Source organism: Rhinoderma darwinii, chromosome 1, assembly GCF_050947455.1.
Source record: "Rhinoderma darwinii isolate aRhiDar2 chromosome 1, aRhiDar2.hap1, whole genome shotgun sequence".
NCBI classification, from domain to species: Eukaryota; Metazoa; Chordata; class Amphibia; order Anura; family Rhinodermatidae; genus Rhinoderma; species Rhinoderma darwinii.
This window is the reverse complement of record NC_134687.1, coordinates 336126078-336138594: the sequence shown is the minus strand read 5'-3', so window position 1 is coordinate 336138594 and position 12517 is coordinate 336126078. Positions and strand designations below refer to the sequence as shown.

The 12517-nt window shown below is 39.8% G+C and overlaps 1 protein-coding gene across 1 annotated transcript in view; it reads right to left on the bottom strand.

The window, feature by feature from the left end:
• CNTLN (centlein) overlaps positions 1-12517 on the bottom strand; it is a 396875-nt gene that overhangs the window by 218062 nt on the left and 166296 nt on the right. The window contains exon 11 of the mRNA XM_075825669.1: positions 1268-1393. Coding sequence (XP_075681784.1) covers positions 1268-1393 — 126 coding nt within the window. The remainder of the gene's footprint in view (positions 1-1267; positions 1394-12517) is intronic.

Here is a 12517-nt window from a genome sequence, read left to right as displayed (position 1 = left end):
CATCCACTTCTCTTCAGAACGCCCAGCTTCTGCCAGATCATGCTGTGACGTCACTCACAGGTCCTGTATCGTGTCAGACGAGCGAGGACACATCGGCACCAGAGGCTACAGATGATTCTGCAGCAGCATCGGGGTTAGCAGGTAAGTCGATGTAGCTACTTACCTGCAAACGCTGATGCTGCTGCAGAATCAACTGTAGCCTCTGGTGCCGATGTGTCCTCGCTCGTCTGACACGATGCAGGACCTGTGAGTGACGACACAGCGTGATCTCTCGAGAACACGGCTGTGTCTGCACTGCCAGAAGCTGGGCGTTCTGAAGAGAAGTGGATGATACTTCTCATCAGAACGCCCAGCTAGTAAAAGTATTAAAAACGCCCCGATGTACGCACATAATACACGCCCACTTGGACTTTTACTTTAAAACACACCCACTTGGACTTTTGCAAGCCTCATTTGCATAACTACAAAAATGGTCATAACTTGGCCAAAAATGCTCGTTTTTTAAAAATAAAAACGTTACTGTAATCTACATTGCAGCGCCTATCTGCTGCAATAGCAGATAGGGGTTGCAAAATCTGGTGACAGCCTCTTTAAGTAAAATTAGTATTACATATAAATAATCTCAGCAGTTAAAAATTTGTTCATGAAATAAAAGCATTATCATTTTTCCAATCAAGTAGTAAAACAGTATTTGTCAGTATTTTGACAGCATGTTGAAGTCTCTGTGCCAAGAGCCCCACGATCACTAGAATAAAGATGTAATAGCACAGTGGTATCAGAGCTGTGTCATTATAACAGTCTCAGCACCTGTGTGTCCATCACATGACTATGGACAGAATTGTATCCATTGGAAGTAACCAATGAACAACAACAAGCAGAGAAAACCATGAGGAATTAATACAGAAAATATATTGGAAAATTGTATAACTTTTAATTATACAAAAAAATAACATAAATTTTCTGAAACCCGGAAAAAAACCCTGGCTCTATCAAGTAGCACTTTTTTTCATCTCAAAAGATGCCTCAAAAGGTTAAAGGCGTGTGGTCTAATAACTGAAGAGAAACTAGATTGTTTTTTTTATATAGATTTTCATATTGAAAATATTAGAAAAATAAATATATTTAAAAAAAAAGTACATCTAAAGCCGAAGGTCTAAGTCTACCATTTATTCTCATGAAATGCCTCAAGCTCAATTAGAGAACTATTTTTGACTAACTGCAGTTTTACGCAGGTAGGCCGAGGTTTATATGGCTTTATAGCATTCACCTTAATCTGCAATGTCTTATCTAAATGTTCAATCCGATTTTCTGCTATCTTAAGCTTCTTTAACTCTTCTGATTCTCTGGAAAAGCTCTTTGGGGACAAAGACCTTGAACGTTTCACAGGTTGCACCTGGAGAATAAAACAAGGACATGGTTGAAGGAGTTGAACATTGGATTATGAAAGACATGCAAAATTAAAGAACAAGTAATTGAGAATACTAATAATGAATTATAAAAAAAATCCTGCCTGGAATACTGGAGAAATAACAAGCAGAATTACCACAGTGCTACCGCTAAAGGTTTCTCTGTGACTCGTTAATGAGAATATTCATTTACATTTACATTGTTTCTTTCAGAATAATGATGTCCCATTAGGGAAGACTAAAGGGTTATAGACTAAGGATTGTAAGAAACCTCATTACAAAGGAGGGGATAGAGGATGGTCTAATTGCTCTATAAGGGTCCAAGGTTACACTTGATAGGACAACCGGAAACAAGAGGGAAAGGATTTTTTTTCCCTTTGAAATAGTTTAACACACTGTGAAGAAGAAGGAACAATATGCTTGAGGAATATAAATACAACAGACAGCGCATCTTATAGTGTAATGACCATATGGTCATTAACTATAACGTAGCTAACTAGAGACATGAATATGTGGATCCATTATACACAGCTTTGTATAACAATCTGGTAACCGATATATAAAAAGTAAGGCTATTAAACCACAACGGCTTCTTGTACTATATATATATATATATATATATATATATATATATATAATATATATATATATATATGACTTTCTGCCTTACACACTGCCCTTATACAGAATCAATTGAAGAACATTGTTAGAGGATGTCTAATCTGTACAGTGAGAAAGAGGGAGTATATATTAGGTAATAATCATGTTGTCTGACCTAGCACAAAATAAGTGCCCCACATAGGTAGTAAAATGGTTCATTTTCCTGGAATGTACCTTCATGCATGTGACATTTAAATTCATGTGCCTTTGCTAATACCGGCAATTATAGTAACACTTATGACTAAATTTACCATCAGAACTGCGTTATAGAATATGCTATTTTACAATACTGTAAAAATATATCAAAATGTAATTATTTCCTCCAAAAATAAATGAAAAAATTAAAACATCAGTGAATTGGAGTTCTTGACTTATCCTCTTGGTTAAAATTGTATTCAGCCATTTCTTAGTTCCATATGATTCTAGGAACGCGAAGTAGCAACCAAAAACACCCATATACGAGCTATCACTTGGGTTCTCACCCAACTTTCTCAGACTTATCAAGGACAACTCCGCCTAGTTGTACGGAAGTACAGAACCAAGGGTTTGACCTAGGCAAATTACTCATTCTAGACTTTAGAAATATGGGTAATGAACCCCCAGGTTAGCTGTAAAGGACACCTAATTGGTTTGTTACCTAGGGTTTCCAAAAACAGACATGACTAAGAAAGAACTGAACAGCATTAACAAGTTGTCAAAAGAGGATAGTGCAAGGACTTATATTTGCTCTTCAAAAATATTCCTATAAATAATAGATTATCATGAAATTTTCAGCCATAATCCATTAAAAGTTATTTTACTTTACCATTATAATTTATAATGGGTCCACATACTAAAGTGATATTGAAATAGATTAGATTTAGGACTACAAAATCAAACTAGAAAGGTGCGGGTTTAGTGATAGTTTACTTTTTTTTTTCTTTAAACAAAGGCCATTTCTACACTATGTCTGGAACAGCAGAGAGCTCACTAATAAAGACCGAAACACATCCACAGTATAAAATGTGATGGGTAGGCAAGGGATAATCTATGAAGTATCAATGTGAAGGCCTTAGGAAGCCACTGTAAGGATTGGCTCCAGGTGCAGGTACACTGTAAAGCAGAACATGTAATCTATTACTTGGCCTGAAAAGACTAATGCGTCATGCACACGACCGTTGTGCCACTCGGGCCGTTTTTGACGGCATCCGAGTGGCACCCAATAGTCTTCACGGACCCATACACTTTAGCGGGTGAATCGGGTCCATGAAAAATGATCCGAGTCTCCGATCCGAGGAAAGATAAACATGTCCTATCTTTCCTCGGATCACTGACAGGACTCGGACGGCGCACACGGTCGTGTGCATCAGGCGTAAATAATAGTCACTTTAGAGGGTTATATAGAAAGGACCAAAGGGATGGATTAGGAGCCTTTGGTCCTTTCTAAAGGCAACTAATATAACTCTATATAAGTTGCCTATCAATACAAATATCTAATCAGCCAATCATATGACAACAAATCAATGTACAACAGAATACATATCCAATAGAGAAAAATGGGATTCCAACAAACCTGGGAAAATCCTCTGGTACAATGGTTCTAGAAAGTTTCATTAGCCAAGTAGACAAGAAAAAACTCAAGGTGGAAGAACTCTAAGGCCTCAGGCACACGACCGTGTTTAGTCCGTGGTATACGGACCGTACGTCGGCCGCGTTTCCCGGACCGAACACAGTTCGGTGAGCGAGAGTTCATAGCATCAGTTATGTGTGATGCTAGGAGTCCCTGCCTCTCAGCGGAAATACTGTCCTGTACTGTAATCATGTTTTCAGTATGGGGCAGTATTTCCGAGGGGAGGCAGGGAGTCCTAGCATCACACATAACTATTATGCTAGGAGCCCGGCTCCCGGCAGTGTGTTCGGTCCGGGAAACGCATCCGACATACCGTCCGTATACCACGGACTAAACACGGTCATGTGGATGAGGCCTTCGGTTACATGCAGACGTTATGGAATTTAGTGTAGAAAATCTGCATCAAAGCCCCACGTAAACACAGGTAATTCTGCACGTAAAAACCGCACCTAATAGTGCATTTTTTGAGGAGTTCTTAGGTGCTTTTTTTATATTTTGATGCAGATATAGGTGCGTTTTTATAGTGCTAGTCAGATACAATTCGCAAATGGAAACGAAAGATAAATGGACATGCTGCAGATTTTAAAATACGCTTCGCAGGTCAATTTACATGCATAAAAAAAAATCTGCAACGTGTAGATGAGATTTCTTGCTGGTACTGTATTACGCTGCAGATTTGCTACACAATAATACGCACAGAAATTCTGCACGTGATCCGCATTGTGTGTATTTGGCCTTAGGGTACAGTCACATGCAGCAGATTTTGTTGCATAAATTTCTGTGACTAAAAATCAGTTCCATCCATATGAATGTTGGTTTCTGCAGCAGGTGCATGGATTTCTGCAAGTTCCATTCAGATGAATGTGAGCGTATGTTCAAACGACCTATTTTCAGACGTTTTTCGGGCCGCAAACGCCCCGAAAAACGGCTAAAAATGCGGGGGGCTGAACGCCTCCAAACATCTGCCCATTGATATCAAAAGGAAAGACGACGTTCCGGTCTCGCGGAGCGGTTTTAAAAACGGCCGCGTAAAAAGAAGTGCAAGTCACTTCTTGAGCGGTTTTTGGAGCAGTTTTTCAGTGACTCAAAAACTCCAAAAACGGCCGCAAAAAAAGGCTGAAAATCAGGGGCTGTTTTCCCTTGAAAACCGCTCTGTATTTACAGCCGTCTTTGGTTTGCCGTGTGAACATACCCGAACAGATTTTTAGATGCAGATATTTCTGCAACAAAATCTGCCGCGTGTGACTGCACCCTTATCAAATGTTCTAATTACATTTTCTGTCATATAAAAGAATCGCAATTTGTGCAAAAAAAAATTAATCTTTGATGCATTTATGCCGCTTATGGCACTTTAGCAAAAAGTGGGTGCGGCGTACCAGAAGTGGGCATAGCCACCCATGGCCTGACACATTAACTACAACTAATAACTAGTACTATGCCAAAAACTGAGGTAAATGGTAAGGGATATCTACCCTAGCCCCTTATTTCCTAGAAATTGTCTTTATTACAAAATAATATTTTTTGTAATTATTTTTTTTTATAATGAAGATTTCTAGAAAAACATTCAGACATAGTTAATAGGTTCAGTTGTTGTTAGGACCAAAACACCAAGACGGGAAATAAATGTTTGGAGAGACTGCCTTGTTAATAGAATACTCGTTGCCGATAATTGCCCTGTGTAAGCAGGGCAGCAAACTCGTTCATCTGCTGATAGTTTAGTTTTAAAAAAAGTAAAAGATAATCGTTGTCAGCAACACATCTCCCTGTGTAAACATGGAGATGTGCTGCCGACATGATAATAATGTATGAGGACGAGCGATCGGAGAACCACTCATCCCTATCCATAGCTCCTTGTGACAGAAGCAAAAAAGCGCCTGATTAACGAGCCGATTAACGATCAAAATTGGCCGATGTAATACGGCTTCAACTCCCATAATCTAACAAAGCTCAAGTTCTTCTGCACATGCAGATGATGGGACATAATTTAGGGTAAACCACATGAATCCATAGATCTCTCCTGCCTTGTGTCAAGGCTCAGGCTGTTTGTGTAAGGGTATGTTCACATGGTCCTTGAAAACCATTCCGTATTTTCAGACGTTTTTGACTCAGCGTGTGAACATACCCTTAATAGTGTAAGGCTTTATTTACTTTGCCGCAGCTCCTACAGTGGGGACCGATCGCGGTGTCCCCACTGATTAACCCCTTAGAAGCAGTCTCCTACAGTGGGGACAATCGCGGTGTCCCCGCTGATTAACCCCTTCGAAGCCGCGTTCAATAGCGATCTCGACTTCTTAGGGGTTAAACCAACAATCGACGGCCCGCTACATGATAGTGGCAGGTGATGGTTGCTATGGCATCTACGGAAGCCTAGTGGGTCCTGACCAAGTCAGGACCCACTATGCTTGCTGTCAGTGAGTAGCTGACAGCTCTAATACACTGAATTACGCATGTAGTGCAGTGTATTAGAATTGCAATCAGGGCCTCCTGCCCTCAAGTCCCCTAGTGGGACAAAGTAATAAAGTAAAAAAAAAATGTGTCAAAATAAAAAAATAAAAGTTTTAAAAGTAATAAAAGTAAAAATCCCCCTTTTTCCCTTATTAGTCCTTTATTATTAATAAAAATATATAAACAAACAAATAAACTATACATAATTGGTATCGGCCTGAACTACAAAATGATTTCGTTATTTATGCCGCGCGGTGAACGCCATAAAAGAAAATAATAATAAACCGTACCAGAATCACAATTGTTTGGTCACTACACCTCCCAAAAAATGGAATAAAGAGATCAAATGTCGCATGTACCTAAAAATGGTCCTGATCGAAACTACAGTTCGTTACGCAAAAAATAAGTCCTCGCACGGCTTTCTTGATGGAAAAATAAAAACGTTCTGGCGCTTAGAATAAGGTAACACAAAAAGTGAATGATTTTTTACAGAAAGTATTTTATTGTGCAAACGCCATAAGACATAAAAAACAACTATAAACATATGGTATCACCATAATCGTATCACCCCGCAGAATAAAGTGAATATGTCATTTATAGCGCACGGTGAACGCTGTAAAAAAATAGAATAAAAAAACAATAGTAGAATTGCTGTTTTTTAGTCACCACGCCACCTAAAAATAGAATAAAAACTGATCAAAAAGCCGCATGCACTCCATGAAAACTACAATGAATTTCTCAAGGGGTCTAGTTTCCAAAATGGGGTCACTTTTGGGGGGTTTCCACTGTTTTGGCACCACAAGACCTCCTCAAACCGGACATGGTGCCTAATAAAAAGGAGGCCTCAAAATCCTCTAGGTGGTCCTTTGCTTCGGAGGCCGGTGCTTCAGTCCATTACCGCACTAGGGCCACATGTGGGATATTTCTCAAAACTGCAGAATTTGGGCAATAAGTATTGAGTTGCGTTTCTCTGGTAAAACCTTTTGTGTTATAAAAAAAAATGGTATAAAAAGGATTTTCTGACAAAAAAACACAAAATATGTAAATTTCACCTCTACTTTGCTCTAAATTCCCGTGAAACACCTAAAGGGTTCATAAACGTTCTAAATGCTGTTGTGAATACTTTGAGGGGTCTAGTTTCTAAAATGGGGTGTTTGATAGGGGTTTCTAATATATATGCCCCTCAAAGCAACTTCAGAACTGAACTGGAACCTAAAAAAAAATAATAATGAGCCATGCCCACCCTGAGATGACCCCAGTTTTGACCGTTTGTATAAACAGAGACCCCTATTAGACCGTTTCAGTGGCCGGTTTTCCCAAGCATTCACACCAAAGAATTGTATTTCTATTGTTGAGTCCTTGGTACATTTTAGAGGGAGGCTTCAATTCTGCCGGGTAAGAGGGCAAGGTATGGCGTGAAGATGTATAAGCTGTGCGAGAGTGCATCAGAGTATACCTACAAATATAGGATATATGAAGGAAAGGACACCAGTATTCAGCCCCCAGAATGCCCCCTTACTGGGAGTTAATGCAAAAATTGTGTGGGATTTGGTGCACCCACTGCTGGACCAGGGTTACCACCTCTACCTGGATAATTTTTATGCCAGCGTCCCACTCTTCAACTGCCTCGCTTCCAGAAGTACTGCGGCATGCGGCACTGCTAGAAGAAATCTGAGAGGCCTCCCTAAGACACTGTTTGGGCAAACAAGAAGGGGTGAGAGCAGGGCACAATCTGGCAGCAACATATTTTATGTCAAATACAAGACAAGAGAGATGTCCTTGTATTCACAACAATACATGCCCACACCAGTACCCATGTACCTGTACGAGGTACCAGTACAGAGACCCCCAAACCAGACTGCATCCTGGACTCCAATAGGTACATGGGAGGGGTGGACTTGCTGGTCAAGCCCTGAAGCGCCATGCAGTGTGGCATAAGAAGCTGGCCATGCACATCATACAGATTGCATTGTACAATGTCGATGTACAGGCCAGACGGAAACTTTCCTAGAATTTCAAGAGGTGGTTATTAAGAAACTAATTTGTAGGGACCAGGAAGGGGGGTACCCAGTACTTCTGGAAGCGGGGCCACGCGCATCGTACCAGGGCAACACTTTCCAGGAGAAGTTCCCCAAACTGGCAAGAAGGGAAAAAGTCAAAAGAGGTGCAAAGTCTGCTATAAGAGGGGGATAAGGAAGGACACAATATATCAATGTGACACGTGTCCTGAAAAACTAAGGTTCTGTATGAAAGAGTGTTTTAAAATGTATCATACATCCCTGGATTTATAATCTACCCCAGTTTTACTTACCCTGATGCACTCCACACAGCTTATCCCCCTCATCCTTCCCTTCTGAGCCCCGCTGTGTGCCCAGGCAGCTGATAACAGCCAGATGTAGGGTATTGCCATACCCGTGAGAACCCACATTACAGTTTATGGGGTGTATGTCTCCAGTCAAAATGCTCACTACACCTCTAGATGAATGCCTTAAGGGGTGTAGTTTTTAAAACGGGGTCACTTCTTGGGGGGTTTCAACTGTACTGGTACCTCAGGGGCTTCTGCATACATGACTTCGCACCAGAAAATCCCCAGTAGGCCAAATGGTGGTCCTTTCCTACTGAGCCCTCCCATGGGCCCAAACGGCAGTTTATCACCACAAACTGGGTATTGCCACACTCAGGACAAATTGGGCAACAAAATGGGGTATTTTATTTCTTGTGAAAATAAGAAATTTTTATATTCTAATAAAAAAAAAAAAGAGGCCTCAAAATGCACTAGGTGCTTCTTTGCCTCTGGGGCTCGTGTCCACGAGCACACTAGAGCCACATGGGGGACATTTCTAAAAACTGCTGAATCTGGACAATACATATTTAGTAGTGTTTCTCTGGTAAAACCTTCAGTGTTACAGAAAAAAACTAATACAATTGAAATTCAGCAAGAAAAATGAAATTTGCAAATGTCACCTCCACTTTGCTTTAATTCCGGTGAAATGCCTAAATGCCTAAAGGGTTAAATAAACTTTATAAATGTTGTTTTGAATACTTTGGGGTCTAGTTTTCAAAATGGGGTGTTTTATGGGGGTTTCTAATACATAGGCCCCTCAAAGTCACTTCGGAACCGAACAGGTACCTTAAAAAAAAGGCTTTTGAAATTTTCTTAAAAATATGAGAAATTGCTGTTTATGTTCTAAGCCTTGTAACGTCCAAGAAAAATAAAAGAATGTTCAAAAAAAGATGCCAATCTAAAGTAGACTTATGGGAAATGTTAACTAGTAACTATTTTGGGTGTTATAACCATCTGTTTTACAAGCAGATGCATTTAAATTCAGAAAAATGCAAATTTTTTTATACATTTTCTCTAAATTTTGCAAGTTTTGACCAATAAACACTGAATATATCGTCCAAATTTCACCACTAACATAAAGCCCAATGTGTCACGAGAAAACAATTTCAGAATCACTTGGATAGGTTTAAGCATTCCGACGTTATTACCACCTAAAGTGAAATATGTCAGATTTGAAAAATGGGCTCTGAGCCTTAAGGCCCAAACTAGGCTGCGTCCCTAAGCGGTTAAGGGTGCAGCGAGTTTTAGCCCTAGCCCCCAGTGTTTTAGCTTGTTTTTTGATAGTCTCATTACAAGAGTCGTAACTTTTTTTTTTCCATCGACATAGCTGTATGAAGGCTTGTTTTCTGCGGGATGAGTAGTACTTTTAAATGGCACAGTTTTTGGAGCACTTGTATACGTTTTTAGTTTGTTCTTTAGGGGGGCAGCAATTACGCTATTGTTTTCTAGGTTTGGTCTTTATGATGTGCAACGTGTGGTATAAATGACAAGTTAACTTTATTCTGTGTATGAGTATGATTACGGCGATACCAAATTTATATTTTTTTATGTTTTACTAAAAAACATTTTTTTTCTGTCGATGGAGCTGTTTGAGGGCCTTATTTTTGCAAGACAAACTGTCGTTTTTATTAGTACCAATTTGTGGTACATACGACTTTTTGATAATTTTTGTTCCTTTTTTAGGCTGGATGAACAACAAATAGCAATTCTGGCATTGTTTTTAAGTGTTTTAGTGTGATCACCGTGCAGAATAAACAACGTGACCATTTTATAGTAGGGATCGTAGTGGATGTGGTGATGCTAATTCTGTATTGTCATTTTTGTTTTACCACAAAAAGCATTTTTTTAGTAGGAAAAAAAGGCGATTTTTGGATTATGTTCCTTGGAATTTGTTTTTGTTTTTTACTTCAAAACAAAAACACACAGTATTTATTAGGGCCTGTTCACATCAGCGTCGTGGTTCCATTGATGGGTTCCTCTAGACTTTTCCATCGAAGGAACCCATCAACGGAAAGGCAAACGGAAACCATAGCTTCGGTTTGAATTAGCATTGATTTCAATGGTAATGATTCCGCAAATGGTTTCCGTTTTTGTTTTTTTGCGGAAACAATAGCGCAGTCGACTACGCTATTGTTTTAGTTGAAAAAAACTGAAACCTTATGGAACAGAGACAAGCGGAAACAATTAGCAACGGAAGCATTACCATTGAAATCAATGGTAATGCAAACGGAAGATATGGTTTCAGTTTGCCTTTCCGTTGATGGGTTCCTCCGACGGAAAGGTCTAGCGGAACCCGAACGCCGATTTGAACACACCCTTAGTCCCACAAGAGGACTTGCGCTTACATAATACACTGTAGTAATTATGTAGTGCAGTGTATTTTGTCTGTCATTATTCTACTGAAAGCAGCCTACTAGGCTCTGCTTCTGCCTTTTAGGCTCACGTCCATAGCAGACATATAGGCGGTCGTTGTTGGGCCCCCTGCTGCTATAGTAACCTATTGGCAAACCCACGATTGCATCACTGGGCACCGATGAGCTGACAGACTAAGTCCCCTCCTTAGGTCAAGCTTCTTAGATGCCGGGGTCGCTATTAACCACAGCATCTAAGGTCTTAGACGGCCAGGATCGGAGCTAGCCCCAGTCCCAGCCATTGCAGAAAGCTGTCAGCTGTATGTTACAGCTGACACCCGCTGCTGATACATGCACACCCCTGTGCAGGCAGTACCTCCCTCCAGCACCGTAAATGTACGCCACTGTGTGGGAACGGGTTAATATCAAAAGAGCATTGTTTAAATACTACAGCCTACCAGAGTGATGTCGCAGACTATGTGCATGCTTTCAAAGCCATCTATCTTCTAGTGGCTACTACCAGTAGGTAAAGTGTCATGTGAAAAGGCACACATTGAATGAAGCTTGTTCCATAAAATCGCAGAGTCCAGTGTAATCTAATAGTCTGCAAAATCACCAGATTTCAAATCAATAGAGAACCTTTGGGGTGTGGCGGAATAGGAGATTCCCAACATGAATGTGCAGTCAAGACCATTTGCAATAACTGCACTGAGCAATAGCACTCATCTAAACTTGTTGTACGTAAACCTTTGTAATATAATCAATAATAAAAATGACAAAAAAATAAAGTTTAAAAATAAAAACAAACGTTTATAGCATGTAATAAAAAATTGACTGCAATCATATAGAGTCCCTCATTTTTGTCATAATTAAAATGGATTTGAAGATAAACTAAAGAAAAATAAAAGCTTCAGTTTACAGTAGTGGCGGACAGCCTTGGAACAGCATTGTCACAAACAGATTGGGATTTTCAAATGCAAATTGCCCTCATTACAGCTAAGCTCATTATAGAAAAATGCATACAGATGAACTGCTGAAACTGGCCCGCCAATGGTATTCCAAGCCAAAACGTTGGCCACATTTGGCTTACAAATCATTTCAGCAATGGGCACCAATTAGGTGTCCAACTAGAAATATTTGGCCTCTTTACAGTACAACTCCTCTTATTTACTGAAACAGTACAATAGCCAGACAACTAACTAGTAAATAAATCCGTCATTTCCCTACAATACAAAACGTATTTAGACAGGCCATGCCATTTTATGTTATGCTAAAAACCGATACGTAACCACATTCATTTATTAATGACATCACACTTGATATCTAACAAAGTGATTCTATTTAATCCAATAAAATTATTTTACCAATGCTACTCCAGCCTTTCATTCTTATGTTCACACGGCTGCAAACGCGCCGAAAAACGGCTGAAAATAAGTATGCTGAACGCCTCCAAACAGCTGCCCATTGATGTCAATGGGAAAAACGGCGCTCCGTATTTTACAGCCATTTTTTGTTAAGCGTGTGAATACACCCTTACAATATAATTCTAAGTTCCGTTCTCACAGGGCATTTTTTTTACGCACAGTCTTTAATAACGGAGCGTAAAAAAAGTGCATTTCACTTCTTGAGCCGTTTTTTATTGTGTCAATAGAAAAACAGCTCCAAAAACGGCCGTAAAAACGCATCAGAAAACGCTTGATGC